At 36.2% G+C, this 21,725-nt stretch overlaps 1 protein-coding gene across 1 annotated transcript in view; it reads left to right on the top strand.

Annotated features, from left to right (window-relative positions):
- The window catches only part of LOC127804022 (disease resistance protein RPV1-like), a 206,497-nt gene that overhangs the window by 157,906 nt on the left and 26,866 nt on the right, over positions 1 to 21,725 (top strand). Inside the window, exons 2-4 of the mRNA XM_052340729.1 lie at positions 468 to 1,584; positions 1,652 to 2,074; positions 18,983 to 20,584. Of these exons, the coding sequence (XP_052196689.1) occupies positions 468 to 1,584; positions 1,652 to 2,074; positions 18,983 to 20,584 (3,142 nt within the window). The remainder of the gene's footprint in view (positions 1 to 467; positions 1,585 to 1,651; positions 2,075 to 18,982; positions 20,585 to 21,725) is intronic.

Here is a 21,725-nt window from a genome sequence, read left to right on the forward strand (position 1 = left end):
CGAACTTCAAAAGTTTTTGCAATGGTTTAAGTTCGAAGAAGAAATTCAACCTTTCTTTAAGTGTGGAGGATGATTTTGCACGAGTATCTCCAATAATGGAAGGTGGGTTGCATTAAAAAGTGTGCTACTTCACCTTAAAATGCTTACATAATAAGAAAAAAAAAAATGTCTAGCATACCATCTAGAGAGTGTGCTAGATAGCCTCCATATATTTTTTTCTTGATTCATCTCACTCCCTCACTATATCTTTTCACTTTTCTCTAAAAAAAAAATAACTATGAGACACATAGCTTCGCCGAATCTCTTAACCTAAGTAAAATTGTCTTTTAAGGGGTTTTGTCAACAATGTGCAAGAAAAAAAGAAAACAAACGAAAAATGTATTTTCTTTTATTTGTCTATAAACTGGACAAATTTGTGATTGATATTCTTTTAGTTTAATGTGAACGAACTATCGTTTTACTGGCAGGGAAGCGGCACATGTGATTGAAACTTTAGTTAAAAGGATCCTGAATGCAATGAGCAACTCCCCAGTTGTTGTTGCTCCATATACGGTGGGGCTCGATTTGCCCATACAAGAATTGATGGAAATGTTGGATGTAACTCACAATGTCCCCCAAGTTCTGGGGTTCCTTGGTACTGGAGGAATTGGCAAGACAACTCTTGCCAAAGCTGTTTACAATAAACTTGCAAGGCATTTTGAATGCCGCAGTTTCATATCAGATGTTAGAGAAACTTTTGCTAAGCTCGATGGTGTATTGTTACTTCAAAACAAACTCATTAAAGATCTTTCTACGAGTTCAGTGCATGCCAATTACAACAATAATGATTTTTTGGCAGAAATCAGAAGAATATTTATGGAAAAACGAGTTATGATTGTTTTAGATGATGTTGATGATGCAAAGCAACTTAATGAACTAGCTATTCATAGGGAATGGTTTTTCGAAGGAAGTCGGATTATCATTAGTACCAGAAATAGAGATGCTTTGCCTACTGATGTTGTGAATAGGATTTATGATGTCAGAACATTACGTCCTGATGATTCATTAAAACTTTTTAGTTACTACGCACTGAGAAGGGAGAAGCCTAGTGGGACTTTTCTGAAGCTGTCTGAGCAAATAGTTTCCATTACTGGTGGATTACCTTTGGCTCTACAAGTATTTGGTTCACTCCTTTTTGACAAGAGGCGATTGGAAGAATGGAGCGATGCATTAGAGAAGCTGAAGAAGATTCGTCCTGACCATCTTCATGATATCTTGAGGATAAGCTTTGATGCACTTGATGAAGAAGAGAAGTGTATATTTCTCGACATTGCGTGCTTATTGATCAACTTGAAAATGAAAAGAGAGGATGTAATCGATGTTATGAAAGGCTGTGGTTTCAGAGCTGAGATTTCGCTCTCAACCCTTACAGCAAGATCTCTAATCAAAGTTAATGAGAATGATGAGTTGCGGATGCATGATCAGATTAGAGACATGGGACGGCAAATCATTTTACAAGAAACTGAAGAAAGCTATTCAGATATTGGACAGCGCAGTAGAATCTGGGATCGTGGAGATGTTCTTGAGGTCTTGCAGGGCCAGAAGGTAAAATATTATCTCTCTCTCTTTCACTGATTCAGTTATGCTCTGAAATTTAAATATCAATCTACAGGGGACACGAAGCATCCAGGGGCTCCTCATTGATTTGGATGTGATGACCCGCACAAGCGTTATGAGTTCCAAAACTATAGCTTTGGATAATCTTCAAAGAGTTCCCAATTTCACTGCTGCATTAACATATATGAAGGAGACATACAAGGAATATTTTCGACATGTTCCAGAGGAAGGTGAAGTAATAGTTGATGCCAGATGGTTTAAATCAATGGTTAATCTAAGGATGCTTCAGTTCAGTAATGTGCGACTGGAAGGAGATTTTCACTATATACCTTCTGCGGTGAAATGGCTACAATGGAGGAAATGTTCACACAGACGTCTTCCTTCTGTATTGTTGTCCAGGGAACTGGCCGTCCTTGATCTAGCAGAAAGCAAGATAGAAAGTGTATGGGGGTGGAAATGGTTCTGGGACAGACGAAAGGTATGTTTCACTTCAATGACATTTAGAACCAAGGACATTACAACGCAGACAATTTGCAAAAGAAAAAGAAGGAAAAAAGAAACGCAACTGTCATATGATTTTGCATGAGAAATATAAACCAATTCGTAACAGGCTCCCACTGTGCTTGTGCCCATTATGATATTCCTCCAAGCTTGCAAGTACCTTCTTTATTTGAATAACTCCGAAATATAAGATTCTTAAATGTGAGATTTTATGCAAAACTAAAATTGCAGTTTGATTGATTTGTGAGTGCGCTCGATCAAGAGTATTTATCTACAGAAAATTTAAAAGCAAATAGTTAGAATTGAATTTAGACATGAAAAGGCTTTGGTTATGGATATGCCATGATTTCATTGCTCTTTATTTGATTGCCTTGAGTTGTGAGATTATCAAAATTGAGTTGCTCTTTATTCTTTCTGTTGCAATGATTTGTAGATGTTTATTTTTTCTATTGCTTTGATCTGTGAGATTGGTATCTTTGTTCTTATTGCTTAAGGTTCTAGGATGGCAAAGATTTGTTGCTTCTTATTCTTATGATAGCCATGAACTGTAATATTTTCTTGATTTATGTTGATTTAATATTTGTCCTTTACTGTGATCTTCAACGATTATAATATGATAATCAAAGAATTTACTAGGACCCCTCACACCAGTGTACAGAAATAACTAACTCTCCCTTTGACGTGAAATTCTCCACAATGATGTTTGGGAAGTAGCTTGGTTAAGACTTAAGATACAATCAAGATTACCAAGGGCAACTTTTCCGCGAACCAAAGTGATAAATAAGCTCAATCACAATGAGATCTGTTACAAATAACAAGGGATAGCAAACACTCGCTCAAGCCAAAATCACATACTGTTGAATAAACACAGATGGCCAAGGGTATAAAAACATATAAATCCAAACATAGTAGATATCAAAAACAAAAACGCAACATGAGGCAAGAGATTTATAGTGGTTCACCCCAAATAGGAGTTACGTCCACTTGAGCTCCAATGAGAAGAGCTCACTGCATTATATGAATAAATCCGATTACACCCATACAAACACGATCAAAATTGGACAACCCTAGTTCTCTAAAAATGCTCAAAACCTCTTAATATAGGTTAAGAGCTTACCTTAAACGAACCAAAGAACACAGAAGAATGAAAAATGAGAACAAAGGCTGTACAGAGCATTTACAGAGTGAGAGAGAATAAACCCTAACAAAATGAACAACTCTCGGCCGCCCCCTCTCTTTCTTCGTCTCCCGATTTTTTCACCAATCTCGAGGCCGCGCGATAAATAAGGCAACTGGATGGCTGCGATGCAAAAGAATAAAGGCAACAACAACGGCTCGGATGTCATCGTGCAACACAATCTGCAGTACGCTAACAGATAAAATTAAAGGGCTTGGACTTGGGCCAAAAAGAGGCTGCCAAAGTGGCCATCCAATGGGCGCCCAAAGGGCAGCCCATGGTTGCTAAGTGACCCCCATCCTTTTGGCATCATTTGATGCTTCATAAAATAACAAACTCCACCTTGAAGCATCAAATGACTAAGAAACCAGATCTGTCATATGAGTGTAACATGCTACAATTCTCACCCTCATTGCTCTAGATGACTGAGTAATTAGCCATCATCGATATGCGACAAGTTGAACTTGGTTGCAGTCAATACCTTGGTGCCCATGTCAGCAAGATTGTTGGCTGTAGAAACTTTCTGAATACCCACAGTTCCATTGGCTATCATTTTCCTTACATAATGATATTTCACATCCACATGTTTGGTTCGATCATGATACCCTGGATTTTTGGACAAATGGATGACACTTTGGCTATCCAAGAAGACCACCACCTTGCTTTGAAGAATGTGAATTTTCTTGAGAAAACTTTGAAGGCATATGGCTTCCTTGAAGGCATCAGTTACAGCCACGTACTTTGCCTCAATAGAGGACAGTGCAACAAGTGGCTGTAGCTGAGACTTCCAGCTGATACAATTTCCACCCAAGGTAAAATAAAGGCAGTGGTGGATTTCTTAGAATCTCTATCCCCTGCAAAATCAGAGTCAACATACCCAACAAGATCAAGTGTATCAAACATTTTCTTAAAATTTAAACCAACACCTACATAACCATTTATGTACCTAAGCAAATATTTTAAAGCATCCCAATAAGGTTTCCCAGGGTTTGACATGAATTGACTGAGTAAGGAAATTGAATAAGCAAGGTCAAGCCTGGTACTTATCACTGAGTACATAATTGTTCCAATTACATTTGCATAAGGGACATTTTTCATTTCAACAATTTGAGAATTGGATGTGGGACACTGAGATTTAGATAAAATAAAATGTTCAACCAATGGAACTGTAACAGTTTTACAATTTTGCATTCCAAATTTATGAACAACCTTAACCAAATAATCATGCTGATGTATTTTGAGGCTATAGTTGCTTCTATTCGTCTCAATTTTCATTCCTAATATTTTCTTAGCAGAATCTAAGTCTTTCATATCAAAGGTTGTGTTTAGCATTGATTTTAACTCCTTAATATTTGACTTAGACTTGCTAATTAGCAGGATATCATCTATGTACAATAGTAGATAAATAGGAATATTAGAGGGCATAAAGTAAAAGCAATTGTCATATTGACTTCTAACAAAACCAGCCCCTAGAACAAAATTATCAAATTTTTTATACCATTATCTTAGGGCTTGTTTTAAGCCATACAAGGATTTTTTCAACAAACAGACATGATCAGATTTATCTGAAACAACATAACCAGTAGGTTGAACCATGTAAATGTGTTCATCAAGGTCACCATGCAAAAATGCAGTTTTAACATATAACTGTTCAAGTTTTAAATCAAATTGAACTACAACTGCAAGTATCATGCGGATTGTCTTAAATTTAACAACAAGAGGAAAAATTTCAGTATAGTCTATTCCCTCCCTTTGAGTGAACCCTTCAGCTACTAGTCTTGCCTTATATCTAATAGGGTCATTCGAAGACATACCTTCTTTTAGTTTGAATAACCACTTACATTGGTTCAACTTTTGATTTGCTAGACGAGGGACAAGAATCGAAGTTCTGTTGGCCATCAGGGAGGCCATTTCTTCGTCCATGGCCTGCTGCCATTTTTGACTATCCTTAGAGCTGACGGCCTCCTCACAAGAGGAAGGCTCACTGCTCTTCATTTTAACACTTGCTACCAAGTCACAATACACTAAGTTTGAATAAGCATACCTAGCAGGAGGTCTTACAATCCTCTTGCTTCTATCTCAGGCAAGTTGGTAATCACCAAGATCATGTTGAGAGGAGTCATGCTGCTCCACTTCAATCTCAGCTTCATCATTTTGTTCCTCATGATCAGTCTCATGATTAGAGGTATGGTCTAAGTTTGATATGGGTGAGGGATCACCTTCTGCTTGAGGTTCTGGAGCACCAGGTGGGTTATCATTTATAGCTGGGTGCTTCACCTCAATTTGAGTTCCTCTTAAGCTAATAAAATTATCTGTGTTGCTATCTTGGTTTGTTTCTTCTGTTTTAGATAATTTGAAAGGAAACATAGCTTCATTAAATATAACATCACGGCTAATAATAATTTTAACACCCTTAGATTGCCTTTCTGATACCCAACAAATACACACTTTATAAATCTCAGTTCCAGCTTACGTTCAGATTGGTGAGCATAGGCTTCACAGCAAAAAATTCTTAGGTATTTTAAATTTAATTTTCTTTCGATCCACTTTTCTTCAGGGCATTTAAAATTGAGGACAGTAGAAGGACTTCAGTTTACTAGGTGTGAAGCTGTTGCCAATGCCTCTCCCCAGAAGGATTTAGGCATACTAGAAATGAACAAAAGGTACCTCACTTTTTCCATGAGGGTTCGGTTCATTCTTTCAGTTACCCCATTTTGTTGGGGTGTGTTTCTAACAGTTTTGTGTCTAAGTATACCCTGGGAATTGCAATATTCATCAAACTCTTTGTTATAGAATTCTAACTCATTATCTGTTCTAAGAGTTTTGATTTTCCTGTCAGCTTGATTCTCTACTAAGATCTTCCATGTTTTGAATTTCTCTAATGTCTGATATTTTGTTTTTAGCTGAAATATCCATACCTTCCTAGTAAAGTCATCTACAATAAAGAGGAAATACCTGTTACCATCATGAGTGGGAACTTGAGAAGGTCCCCACAAGTCTGCATGTGAGTACTCAAGGCATGCCTTCGCCAAGTGAGTTCCCTTATGGAAACTCATCCTATGTTGCTAGTCTAGCACACATGGTTCACAAAAATCGAGGGACTCGATAGACATTGAACCAAGGTATCCTTGGTTTGATAGTGCCTGCAAACCTTTCAGGCTCATGTGACGAAGTCTTAAGTGCCATAGTTCTGTCTTATCAATATTAACATAGCATGCAGAGTTTGATTTAATTGAGGAGTGAAAACAACCATTCAAAATATATAAACCATTTTTCTTAGCACCAGTTAGGATTAAATCTTTTCCTTTAAAAACATTCATAGAACCATTTTCAGCTTTGTAAGAAAATCCTAACTCATCAAGTGTACCGAGAGAAATCAGGTTTCTTTTAACACCAAGTACATATCTTACATCAGTGAGTGTTCTTACTTTGTTGTCATGCAACTTAAGAGTAATATCACCTATATCTTGAACAATACATGAATGGTTGTTACCCATATAAATTATTCCACTTTCCCTGTTATTAAAATTATGAAACTAGTCAATATTAGGGCACATATGAAAAGAACAGTCAGAGTCCATAATCCATTCATTTTTAACAGAACAATTAGATACATTAAGCACCTCAGCTAAACAGTTAGAACTACTTACTGCTACAGTTGCATTATCCCCTTGTTTCTGTTTTCTTAAATAATCATAGCAATATTTCTTTATATGTCTCGCTTTCCCACACTTTAACACTTCCATTTCGTTTTTTGTTTTCCCTTCTTGTCTTTCTTTTTTCTATTCTGCCCTAACCCATTAAATTGTTCAGCATTCCCTATATTATGTCTTTTATCAATATTTCCTTTTACAAACAAATTATTGCCCGTTTTCTTAGATGTGTTAAGTTCCAATTCGCTAGCCTTAATACCAAAAATAACAAGCTCCATACTAGGGACTATACTAGTATAACGCAAAGTATACTTTACAACATCATAGTCATCAAGTAATAAGTTTAACAGAATCATGCCTTCACTAGTATCACCTAATGCCTGATCAGTACATTTTAATAACAAAATAAGTCTAGTAAATTCATCAATGTTTTCATCCATAGACTTAGAGGTATTCATCTTAAAATTAAATAACATGCCTTTTAAATAAATCAGATTATGAGCAGACATTACAGAATACAAAGATTCTAATATATTCTAGAGATCAATGGGGTTAACATACCGTCAACCTTACGGATTACAGAATCACCGAGGTGGAGGAATGTCAAATTGAAAGCCTCTTTTCTGATTTCATCAGTTCGAGCTAGCTGCTTAGGTGACCATTTGCGATCATCTGCCTCGAGTGCTATAAGCACTTTGTGATGAGGGAGAAGAACTCTCATCTTCTTTTTCTAACTTCCGAAATCTCCCTTTCCATTGAATGTACCGATTTCAAATCGAGTTGATATCATTTTTGTGTTGCACGAAAATGTCCTGAAAAACCTTAGATTATTGATTGAGATTTGCACAACAAACACCCGCTGACAAAGGCTCCTTAGAAAGAGCCCTAGGATTTAAAACAACACCTTCACAGAGAAAAAATGAAACCCTAGATTTCGGAAGAAAGAATCAAACACGATTTTAACTTAGAAAACCCTAAGACACGAACCCGGGGCTCTGATACCACTGTTACAAATAACAAGGGATAGAAAACACTCGCTCAAGCCAAAATCACACATTGCTGAATAAACACAGGTGACTGAGAGTATAAAAACATATAAACCTAAACACAATAGATATCAAAAATAAAAATGTAATAAGAGGCAAGAGATTTATAGTGGTTCACCCTAAATAGGGGCTACGTCCGCTTGAGCTCCAGTGAGAAGAGCTTACTGCACTATATGAATAAATTCGATTACACCCATACAAACATGATCAAAACTGGACAACCTTGGTTCTCTAAAAACGCTCAAAACCACTTAATACAGGTTAAGAGCTTACCTTAAACGAACTAGAGAACACAGAAGAATGAAAAACGAGAAGGAAGGCTATACAGAGCATTTACAGAGGGAGAGAGAATAAACCCTAACAAAATGAACAACTCTCGGCCACCCCCTCTTTCTTCGTCTCCCAATTTTTTCACCAATCTCGAGGCCGCTTGATAAATAAGGCAACTGGACGATTGCGATGCAAAAGAATAAAGGCAACAACAATGGCTCGGATGTTATCATGCAACACGATCTGCAGCAAGCTAACAGACAAAATTAAAGGGCTTGGACTTGGGCCAAAAAGAGGTTGCCAAAGTGGCCATCCAGTGGGCGCCCAAAGGGCAGCCCACGGTTGCCAAGTGACCCCCCATCCTTTTAGCATCATTTGATGCTTCATAAAACAACAAGATCATAAAAATTGTATTTATGGTCATGTGAAGTGCACTAACATTGTTGCTGAAAAGATAAGCTGTTTGAGAGAGATGGACCCTAACCCCAAGATGTTGCATGAGATAATTAATGTGTTAATTCCACAACGATGGTAACGAGGACTCGATATTCTCCCTCAACACCAAATTGAGAAACAATAGATTTTCTCTTGGAAGACCACGATACACAATTTTAGCCAAGGATGTAACAATAGTAAGTGGTGCGTTGGTAGGCTGAGGACAAGCAACTCAATGTACATACATCACAAAAACAATTTATTGAAAGAAAGTTGAGATAAGATATTGATGCCTATTGATAGTTTATGACAGAAACAAAGAGCAAAATAGCAAAACAATGAGAGGGTCTTCAATTGCAAGTCATTCAATATTTTATTCAATCATAAACTTCAATTTATACAACAAAAATATAAACTGAAATAAAAAACAACTTCCTAATATTTAGCCATAATCAAAACAGAAAATATTCCCTAAAGACTTGGTTTGTTGACCTATTATTCAGTAACTTCCTAACCGAAGCACTAAGGCACGTTGCCAACAATGCCGTTGACTATTTGAGTTGAAGTACTTAAAAATTCAAGCATGTTTGTGGCAATTGGTTTTGGAAAGAAAGATGCTGCCTGTGAACACTTGACTGCAACTCCAAGAAATAGTGAATGACACCAAATCTTTGGCAGCAAACTAACAGCTCAGTTCATGAAAATTTTGTTGAATAAGAGAGTGTTACTCTTGTTATAATGACATCATCTACTTAAACCAACGATAGAATTAAATTACTATTATGTGTGTAAATATGTAGGAATTGTATTTGTTTCAATAAGAACCAAAGGATGAGGTAGTATGATGGTTTGGCAATGAAGGATCAACAAATGTGGAAATTATTCTGTACATACAATTTCTTTGAAGAAACCAGGGAAAAATGCATTGTTGACATGAAGTTTATAGTCCTAGGAGTAACAATGTCTAACAAGAGAATGACAAGGGTTGTAGACTTGGTCAATGCGTTGAAAGGTTCATTATAGCCTACACTAGGAACACGAGTAAAACCTTTTGTAAAGAGCTCTGCCGTCTAGGGATCTATTCAAATAACTCTTGTATTTTATGAAATAAATCTCTGTAACTTACAAAGTCGGTTTTGGAAGGGAAAGGAATGAGACATGTAGTTTTGTAGGAGTTAAATGTAGTGTGCAAAGTAGTGTAGTGCCTACTCAATCATGTACATCACTCCCAAAAAAAGTTTCTCGAAAATGAACATTTGCCTTTGGAAGACCAATTTTAGTGCTTTATGTAGTGGGGTACCATGATTGAACATCGCAATGTCCCAATATAAGAAAGGACTTGCCTACCCAACAGAGAGAACACAAAAGTGGCGTCTGATCTTTTCTCAACGAATATGATGATTTCAGTACCCCATGACCTTATTCATTAAGATCGTGGATCGGATTTGACTTCTTTAGGTAGCCACCTACCTACAAGCACCTTAGGTTATCATGCTCATCCATTTGCATTGCATCTAATTGATCTCGGATGCTCTGTAGAATTCTACTACTATTCCTTTAATTTCCTCAGCCATGTTGTTTGTTGTTTTCTATGAAGCATCAAATAAGGTCAAAAAGATAGGGGGTCACTTGGCAACCGTGGGCTGCTCTTTGGGCGCCCACTGGATGGCCACCTTGGCAGCCTTCTTTTGGCCCAGGCCCAAGCACTTTAATTTTGTCTGTTAGCCTGCTGCAAATCGTATTGCACGATGACATCCCAGTCGTTGGTATTGCCTTTATGCTTTTCCAATCGTAGCTGTCCAGTTGCCTTATTTATCTTGCGGACTCGAGATTGATGCAGGTATCGGGAGACGAAGAAAAGAGGGGGTGGTCGAGAGTTTTTCTGTTGGTTAGGGTTTTATTCTTTCCCTCTTTGTAAATCCTTTGTACAGTCTTCGTCCTCATTTTCATTCATATGTGTTCTCTGGTTTGTTTAAGGTAAGCTCTTAACTTGTATTAAGTGGTTTTGAGCATTTTTAGAGAACCAGGGTTGTCCAGTTTTGATTTTGTTTGTATGGGTGTAATCGAATTTATTCATATAGTGCAGTGAGCTATTTTCATCAAAGCTAAAGTGGATGTAACTCCTATTTGGGGTGAACCACTATAAATCTCGTCTCTTGTTACGTTTTTATTTTTGATATCTGCTGTGTTTTATTTTTTATACTCTCGACCATTTGAGTTTTATTCAGCAGTGTGTGATTTTGGCTTGAGCGAGTGTTTGCTATCTCTGTTTTATTTCTAACAGTGGTATCAGAGCTTAGTATCCGTATCCTAGGGTTTTTCTAAGTCAAAATCGTGTCTGGTCCTTTTTCCGAAATCTAGGGTTTCCTTTTCTTTTTTTGTGAAGGTGTTGTTTTAAATCCTAGGGTTTTTCTGAGGAGCCTTTGTCAACGGGTGTTTGCCGTGCAAGTCTCAGTCAGTAATCTAGGTTTTTAGGGTATTTTTGTGCAATACAAAAATAACATCAACCCGATTTGAAATCGGTACATTCGTTGGAAAGGTAGATTTCGGAAGTTGAAAAAAGAAGATAGAGTTTTTCTCTCTCATCACAAAGTGCTTATAACACTCGAGCCAGATGACCGCAAATGGTCACCTGAGCAGCTAGCTCAAACTGATGAAATCAGAGATGAGGCCTTCAATTTGATATTCCTCCACCTCGGTGATTCTGTAATCTGTAAGGTTGACGGTATGATTAACCCCATTGATCTCTGGAATAGATTAGAATTATTGTATTCTGTAATGTTTGCTCCTAATCTGGTTTATTTAAAAGGCGTGTTGTTTAATTTTAAGATGAATATGTCTAAGTCTATGGATGAAAATATTGATGAATTTACTAGACTTACTTTGTTATTAAGAGGTACTGATCAGGCATTAGGTGATACTAGTGAAGTTATGATTCTGTTAAACTCATTACCTGATGACTATGATGTTGTAAAGCATGCTTTACATTATACTAGTATAGTCCCTAGTATGGAACTTGTTATTTCTAGTATTAAGGCTAAGGAACTGGAACTTAGCACATCTAAGAAAACGGACAATAATTTGTTTGTAAAAGGAAATGCTGATAAAAGACATAATATAGGGAATGCTGAACAGTTTAATGGTCAGGGTAGAAGGGAAAACAAAAAACGAAATGGAAGTGTTACCATTGTGGGAAAGAGGGTCATATAAAGAAATATTGCTATGATTATTTAAAAAAACAGAAACAAGGGGTAATGCAACTGTAGCAACTAGTAGTTCTAACTGTTTAGCTGAGGTGCTTAATGTATCCAATTATTCTGTTAAAAATGAATGGATTATGAACTCTGGCTGTTCTTTCCATATATGCCCTAATATTGACTGGTTTCATAACTTTAATAACAAAGAAAGTGGAATAGTTTATATGGGTAACAACCATTCATGTAGTGTTCAAGTTATAGGTGATATTACTCTTAAGTTGCATGATAACAAAGTAAGAACACTCACTAATGTAAGATATGTATCTGGTCTTAAAAGAAACCTGATTTTTCTCGGTACACTTGATGAGTTAGGATTTTCTTACAAAGCTGAAACTGGTTCTATGAATGTTTTTAAAGGAGAAGATTTAATCCTAACTGTTCTAAGAAAAATGATTTATATGTTTTGAATGGTTGTTTTCACTTCTCTATTAAATCAAACTCTGCATGCTATGTTAATACTGATAAGACAGAACTATGGCACTTAAGACTTGGTCACGAGTCTAAAAGGTTTGCAAGCACTATCAAACTAAAGATACCTTGGTTCAGTGTCTACTGAGTCCCTCGATTTTTGTGAACCATGTGTGCTAGGCAAGCAACACAGGATGAGTTTCCATAAGGGAACTCACCTGGCGAAGGCATGCCTTGAGTACTTACATGCAGACTTGTGGGGACCTTCCCAGGTTCCCACTCATGGTGGTAATAGATATTTCCTCTCTATTATAGATGACTTTACTAGGAAGGTGTGGGTATTTCTGCTAAAAACAAAAGATCAAACGTTAGAGAAATTCAAAACATGGAAGATCTTAGTACAAAATCAAGCTGATAGGAAAATCAAAACTCTTAGAATAGATAATGGGTTAGAATTCTGTAACAAATAGTTTAATGAATATTGCAATTCTCAGGGTATATTTAGGCATAAAATTGTTAGAAACACACTCCAACAAAATGGGGTAACTGAAAGAATGAACCAAACCCTCATGGAAAAGGTGAGATGCCTTTTGTTGACTTTTGGTATGCCTAAATCTTTTGGGGAGAGGCATTGGCAACAGCTTCACACCTAATAAATCGAAGTCCTTCTACTGTCCTTAATTTTAAATGCTCTAAAAAAAAATGGACCGGAAGAAAATAAAATTTAAAATACCTAAGAATTTTTGGCTATGAAGTATATGCTCACCAATCTGAAGGTAAGCTGGAATCGAGATCCATAAAATGTGTATTTGTTGGGTATCAGGAAGGGACTAAAGGATATAGGCTATGGGAAGGACAGTCTAAGGGTGTTAAAATTATTATTAGCTGTGATGTTATATTCAATGAAGCTATTTTCCCTTGCAAATGATCTAAAACAAAAGAAACAAACCAACATAGTAACACATATAATTTTATCAGCTTAAGAGGAACTTAAATTGAGATGGAGCACCCAACTATAAATGATAACCCATCTGGTGCTCCAGCTATACCAGAACCTCAACCAGAAGGTGATCCCTCACCCATATCAAATTTAGACCAGACCTCTGATCATGAGACTGATCACGAGGAACAAAATAGTGAAACTGAGATTGAAATGGAACAGCATGACTCTCCTCAACATGATCTTGGTGATTACCATTTGCCTGAGACAGAAGCAGGAGGATTGTAAGACCTCCTGCTAGGTATGCTTGTTCAAACTTAGTGTATTGTACCTTGGTAGCAGGTGTTAAAATGAGGAGCAGTGAGCCTTCCTCTTATGAGGAGCCTATAGCTCTAAGGACAGTAAAAAATGGCAATAAGCCATGGACGAAGAAATGGCCTCCCTGATGGCCAACATAACTTGGATTCTTGTCCCTCGTCCAGCAAATCAAAAATTAATCCAGTGTAAGTGGCTATTCAAACTAATGAAGGTATGTCTTCTAATGACCCTATTAGATAAAAATGCAAGACTAGTAGCTAAGGGGTTCACTTACAGGGAGGAATAGACTATACTGAATTTTTTTCTCCTGTGGTTCAATTTAAGACAATCCGCATGATGCTTGCAGTTGTAGTTCAATTTGATTTAGAACTTGAATAGTTAGATGTTAAAATTACATTTTTGCATGGTGACCTTGATGAACACATTTTACATGGTTCAACCTACTGGTTATGTTGTTTCAGATAAATCTGATTATGTCTGTTTGTTGAAAAAATCTTTGTATGACTTAAAACACAGGCTCCAAAACAATGGTATAAAAAATTTAATAATTTTGTCCTAGGGGTTGCTTTTGTTAGAAATCAATATGACAATTTCTTTTACTTTATGCTCTCTGATATTCCTATTTATTTACTGTTTTATGTAGATGATATCCTGTTAATTAGCAAGTCTAAGTCAAAGATTAATGAGTTAAAATCAATGCTAAACACAACCTTTGATATGAAAGACTTAGATCCTACTAAGAAAATATTAGTAATGAAAATTGAGAGTAATAGAAGTAACTATAGCCTCAAAATACATCAGCATGATTATTTGGTATAGGTTATTCATAAATTTGGAATGCAAAATTACAAAACTATTACAGTTCCCTTAGCTGGACATTTTATTTTATCTAAATCTCAGTGTCCCACATCCAATTCTGAAATTGTAGAAATGGAAAATGTCCCGTATGCAAATGTAATTGGAACAATTATGTTTCAATGATAAGTACCAGGCCCGACCTTGCATATTCAATTTCTTTACTCAATCGATTCATGTTAAACCTTGGGAAACCTCATTGGGGTGCTTTAAAACATTTGCTTAGGTACATAAATGGTTCTATAGGTATTGGTTTAAATTTTAAGAAAATGTTTGATACACTTGATTTTGTTGGGTATGTTGACTCTGATTTTTCAAGGGACAGAGATTCCAGAAAATCCACCACTTGCTTTCTACTTTACCTTGGGTGGAAATTGTATCAGTTGGAAGTCTCAACTGTAGCCACTTGTTGCCCTGTCCTCTACTGAGGCAGAGTACGTGGCTGTAATTGAGAAGTACGTGGTATTCTCAAGGAAATTCACTTGCTTCAAAGCAAAGTGGTTTTTCTCGGATAGCCAAAGTGCCATCCATTTGTCCAAAAATCTGGTGTATCATGATTGAACCAAACATGTGAATGTGAAATATCATTATGTAAGGGAAATGATAGCTAATGGAATTGTGGGTATCCAAAAAGTTTCTGCAATTAACAATCCTGCTGACATGGGCACCAAGGTATTGGCTGCAACTAAGTTCAAGCGTTGCTTGAACTTGTTGCATATTTATGATGGCTAATTCCTCAGCCATCTTGAGCAGTGAGGTGAGAATTGTAGCATGCCACTCATATGTTAGATTCGATTTTCTAGTCATTTGATGCTTCAAGGTGGAGTTTGTTGTTTTCTATGAAGTATCAAATAAGGCCAAAAGGATAGGGGGTCACTTAGCAACTGTGGGCTGCCCTTTGGGCGCCCACTGGATGGCCACCTTGGCAGCCTTCTTTTGGCCTAGGCCCTAGCACTTTAATTTTGTCTGTTAGCCTGCTGCAGATCATATTGCACGATGACATCCTAGCTGTTGCTATTGCCTTTATGCTTTTCCAATCGCAGCCGTCCAATTGTCTTATTTATCTCGCGGCCTCGAGATTGATGTAGGTATCGGGAGACGAAGAAAAGATGGGGTGGCCGAGAGTTGTTCGGTTGGTTAGGGTTTTATTCTCTCTCTCTCTGTAAATTTGTTGTACAGTCTTCGTCCTCGTTTTCATTCATATGTGTTCTCTGGTTTGTTTAAGGTAAGCTCTTAACCTGTATTAAGTGGTTTTGAGCATTTTTAGAGAACCAGGATTGTCTAGTTTTGATCTTGTTTGTATGGGTGTAATCGGATTTATTCATACAGTGCAATGAGCTCTTCTCATCGGAACTTAAGTGGATGTAGTCCCTATTTGGGGTGAACCACTATGAATCTCTTGCCTCTTGTTACGTTTGTGTTTTTGATATCTGCTGTATTTTATGTTTTATACTCTCGGCCATTTGAGTTTTATTCAGCAGTGTATGATTTAGCTTGAACGAGTGTTTGCTATCTCTGTTTTATTTGTAACAGTTTCGTAGTAGTCTCTTAATTGCGAGATAAAACCTTGCTCCTTGTCTCTATAAAGTACGTAGGGGATCAAAGATAGCATTCTTGATGGGGAATTAATGATAAATTAGGAAAATAAGATTAAAATAGAGTTTGATGTAGACTATATTTAGTTGTTAAGACCTAAGATGCTTGGATCCTCTATTTCAGAGGAAGTACCCATGCCAAATGGATTGGATGTGGGTAAAGGTATGGGATCCTTGTCGGATCTGTTGACTCTGAATTTAATACATATTGTGAGTAAAACTAAAGTGAGCTTCTCCTTTAAAATGATTTATAATTTGTATCTCACATTTATAAACTTGAAATGAAATCTAAATGAATTATTACTATTTAAATTTAATTTGTTTAAATATACAACTGAATATTTAATATATCTCCTTAAAAAAGTGCATCTAAATTTGTCATTATATAAATTTCTATAAATATTTTAAGTTTATAAGATATATCCACATACCCATGTGTATATTTTGATCCTTTTTAGCGTATACCGATCTCCTAGATTTTAGACAAGAAAAAAAGGATTTGACTATAAGATATGTACCCCTATCCGACATGGGTACCTGAGTCCAAGCTACATAGGTTTAGACTAGAGTCTCTGCTTTTGAGATAAATATGAAATTCTAATTAAACCAGGTTGACAAGGAAATTATCCTTCAATCTTGAGGATTAAAGGGTTTGTGTTTGGGAAGTTAGTTGAATTGTGGGATTTTGGATTGATTATTGTGCCTTCGTTATGTTTGAGTTGAAGATATCGAAATTTTTTATTGGAAGATATAGGGGTTGGCATCCATGAATCACAATGTATTTAAGTACTATCTCCAAGAGAAATCTACACATTTCATTTCAATTGAGAAAGGAAGTTTGGAAGTTTGCAACTCTTTTCTTGTTGACAATAGTACAAATAGATTATAAATTATAAGCAACTAATTTTTTTTTAAATTTTTTTCATATTCTTGAAAACTTGTAAAGTTTTTTGAAAAGAGATGTACTATACATTTCAATCGTAAATTAGAGGAGGCTGAGTAAGATTTTCTAGTTGCTAGTACTTCTATCTGAACCTCAAGATATGCAGTTGTCCTCTTATATACTTCTACTATTGCCCTTTAACTTTGATATTTATTGCAAAATCATTATCTGGAATTCAAAAGCACAAGAATCATCTTGTATGAGTTACTGATATCATTTGTCATATGTGTTGCTCCTCAATCCACACAGAAATTGGACATGGTTTCTTCTTGGAAAGTTAAGGCTACAAGTGGTTCAAGCATCTTTATTGTTGCTTAGCAGTATCAGTTGTCATGTGTACTGTTGTTCCGGAATCTGCATAGAATTTTGCATGGTTTCTTCTTGGAAAGTTAAGGCTACAAGTGGTTCTAGCATCTCTTTTCTTGATCAGCATAACCATACTTGCAATAACATTCTATGATAGTGTAGTCAGTCCTACTCTGGCGGTTCCGTTTCATTAGTCCTTTTATGGATTAGGCATTAAACCTTTGGAGATTCTCGTTTTGTTTCCTTATTCACCACCATTTGTATTAGTTTGGTATTTGCTGAAGTTGTTTTTCTTTTTGTTCCTAAAAGGTTTTTAGACAAGGTTGAATTGTTTGGTCAATCATTTGTTGCAAGCCTCGTCCTCTTGAGTTGGAGCCACCTCCTTCTCTATTTTCTTTCCTTGAGAGCTCTCTCTAAAAAAAGATTGAGCATGGTTAACAAATCTTTTCCTCTTTGTATTGCGAAGCTAACATTTTGGCTCATGATTCTATAGAGAATGAAGAAATTAGTTTAGAGAAGGAAACTTTTTATTTGTAAACACTGCCCCACGAAAGTTTTTGGTCAAAGCTAACGCTTTCTCAGTTTTATGAAATAGACATGTTAATAGTGTATAGGTTTTTGCATTTATAGATTTTTATTATCAGATGTATTCCCCAATGGAGAGAGAACCCTTCTTTAAGCTGTGAAAGGATTCTTCAAGAGTGCTTTGTTCTTAGTAAACGTTGGAAGAAATTGCTTCTTCATACAATTTCATTATTTTTTGTTGTTTCACATCCCATTATCATGTTGGGTGTAGGACCTATGAAACTTGCTAGCCCATTGTTATTGTATTATGTAAATTTAGAGTTAGTTTTCTTGACTTTTCGATTTTCAAAGAAGAATGTTAAATTGTATGGATACAGGGCATGAGTATTGGTAAAGGCTTGTAACTTTGTATTGTGAGCTTGAACTAGTCACAACAATATAGCCCAGGGAAGAATGTTATGATTCACAATGAATTAAAAAAATGAGAAATAAAAAATTGAAGTGAGGAAGTGATTGATTAAAACAAATAGTTACAAATTGAGAAAATGAATTGAGAGAGTGGCTAACTAAAAAAAAAAAAAAAAATCTATTCACTTTTCCACTATCAATCAAAGTATTAAATCCTGAGTATTTGTTTATAAAAATTAAAAAGAAAAATGATTTGAATTTATTCTAGTAGATGAAAAGGCCTTTTGGTATGGTAGATGATATTGCCATGGACTATGGGGATATGCCAAAGATTGTATGTTCTTGGTGCTTATGAAGCCATCAATTATGGCTCTCTACTCTTTTGATATCCACACGAGTTATATGATCGCATTCTGTTGGTTTTCTCGTTTCACTCTTTGCTATGTTCTTCATTTATTGTAAGATAATTAAAGTATATGATTGTTCTTGTGTAATTCATTCTTAAATTATAAGTGAGCTAGATAGTCCATCTCTCTTATTTAGCTGGTTCGATAATACGTTCAGTCATTGTGAACTTTATTTTTGAGGCTTCAGTTCAAATGCAAAGCTATCTTAAGTTGTGTGTTTAGACACGTTAATATGTGACATATCTGTATGTGTGTTGCATCTGCTCATATTCTTTAATTTATATTCTTTATATCTAGTTCTGTTTGATTGAATAACAATGGAGAAAGTAATCAATCTTGCAGGTGAATAATAAATTGAAGGTGCTGAATCTCTATAACTGTTGTAAAATAACTTCAATTCCTGATTTATCTGGTTACAAGTCCCTAGAAAAGCTGATACTCGAGCTTTGCGTAAGTCTGAAAAGTATTCACAAATCAATGGGGGACTTGGAGAATTTACGCCATCTGAACTTGAAGGATTGTTCGAGCCTTGTTCAGTTTCCCAATGATGTTTCTGGGCTAAAGCGTCTTAAGGTACTCATTCTCTCTGGTTGTTCACAGATTAAAAATTTACCTCAGAATATTGGCAGCATGAATTCTTTACAAGAACTTCTTGTTGATAACACTGCCATAGAAGAATTACCTGAAACTATATTCCGGCTAGCTAGCCTTGAAAGGCTTTCCCTGAACTCTTGCAAATTCTTAAGACGACTACCCATGTGCATGCGACAGCTTAGATCCTTGAGGGAACTTTCTCTTCATAGTTCTGCATTGGAGGAATTACCTGATTCTATAGGTGAGTTGGGAAATCTTGAGATTCTAAATTTGATGCGGTGTAAATCGCTGACTGTGATTCCAGATTCAATTGGCAATCTTAAATCATTGGCCAGTCTCTGGCTTAATGGTAGTTCAGTGGAAGTTATACCAGCATCAGTTGGTTCACTATACTATCTAAAAGACTTATCAGTTGGAGATTGTCAGAGTTTACACACATTGCCTATCTCTATTGAAGGGTTATCTTCATTGATTAGGATTCAGTTAGACAGGACTGCAATCACTGGTTTACCTGATCAATTTGGTTCCTTGAAATCCCTTAGGAAACTTGAAATTAGAGATTGCAAGAATCTTGATTCACTACCAGATTCAATTGGAAACATGTCGGCCCTTCATACATTAATCTTGAACAAAGCTGTCATAATAGGGTTACCAGAATCTATAGGGAAGTTGGAAAATCTCACCCTGCTGAGACTGAACCAGTGCACGAAACTAAGCAAATTACCGGCCTCATTTGGAAACTTGAAGAACCTGCACCATCTATTTATGGAGGAGACTTCCGTTACCGAATTACCTGAAACATTTGGGATGCTTTGTAACTTAAGGACATTGAAAATGGCAAAGAAGCCCTGCCCCCCGGTGCCTCAGATTTCTGAAACATTGGAGCCAGCTACTAGTGCAAAGAGGAAGGTGCTTCCGTCTTCTTTCTCAAATCTTTCCTTGCTAGTAGAATTCAATGCTTGTGCTTGGAAGATATCCGGGAAGATACCTGATGATTTTGAGAAGTTATCATCTTTAGAGGATTTGAATTTGAGTCACAATGATTTTTACAGTCTCCCATCTAGTATGAAAGGACTCCAGCTTCTCAAAAAGCTTGTACTGTCGCACTGCAAATTGCTTAAAGTTCTTCCTCCACTTCCCTCGAGTTTACACGAACTGAATGCTGCGAACTGCACGTCACTAGAAAGCTTGTCTGATCTCTCAAATTTGCAGAATTTGATAGAGCTAGAATTCACAAATTGTGAGAAACTAGTGGATGTCCCAGGCATCGAACAATTGAAGTCCTTGAGAAGGTTGTACATGGCAGGTTGCAGTTCTCATGCCTCAGCGGTGATACAGAAACTTGACAAGGTAACCCCCCCCTCTCTCTCTGTCACGTATGCATATGCATCTACACTGGCATTTCATCAAATATTATGAAATGAAGCAGCACGGAGTTTTACTAGTTACTTTTTTGGATGCAGATTGCTTTGAGAAATTTATCTAACTTAGGTATACCTGGAAGTGAAATCCAGATTGGTTTACTCGAGATGAAGTTTGCTTTTCCAAAAAGAAAAATAATGCAATTAAGGCTGTGATTATAGCTGCTGTTGTCTCCATGAACTCTCAAATCCATCATGATTCAAGATACGCGTTGCCTTTTATTGTCGATGTTGAAGCAAAGATCCTCAGGTGACTAAAGCAGTTTTTAATCATGTATTGAACTTAAGAGGAATCCCATCTTCGCAAGAGGATCAACTTTATTTGTGTAGATATCCGGATTATATCGTCCATTAGTTACAATACTAGAAGAAGGTGATAAAATACAGGTGGTAAGGCGCAACCCTCCATTTGATCCTGAGTTATCCTTAAGAAGCGCGGGATACATTTAGTTTACGAGAATGATGATGATTATGATGGCAACGAAGAATTTTTGAACGAAAGCTACATTCTGTAACACAGAGATTGAGGAGGTTTATTCGCTCTCCTGAGGAACACAATAATGTCTCAAACTCTTCCTGAGGAACACAATAATATTATCTCAAACTCTACTCAGGAAGGTATGTTGAAGAAATTATCTCAAACTCTACTCAGGAAGATGTGTTGAAGAAATTAAATAAGATGGGTTTGGGTTGGGTCTTGAAGGTTTCAAGAGACTTCATTTATTATCTTGTTATTTTGTTTATTTATTTTATTTTGTATTATCTTATATTTATTTTTTAGATTATTTTTGTATTATCTTTTAGTGTTGTAATATAGTAGAATAACATAATCCTAGATAATAGGGTTGTAATTTAATCTTAAATTTAGGAAAATTTTTAAAAAGCTTTTTATATAAATATTTTTTATTTGTATTAATAAAGTGTGGAAATATCGTTTCCCTTTCTCCTTTTTTACATAGTATCAAAGTTTCGTTAATAAGTTTGTACAGTAAACCCTAGTATTTTCATTGCACTATCACGTCAATTTGTTCAAGTGTTTCATTGCACCATCACTATTAAAGTCGAAATGT

Source organism: Diospyros lotus, chromosome 6 (genome assembly GCF_014633365.1).
Source record: "Diospyros lotus cultivar Yz01 chromosome 6, ASM1463336v1, whole genome shotgun sequence".
Taxonomy (NCBI): domain Eukaryota; kingdom Viridiplantae; phylum Streptophyta; class Magnoliopsida; order Ericales; family Ebenaceae; genus Diospyros; species Diospyros lotus.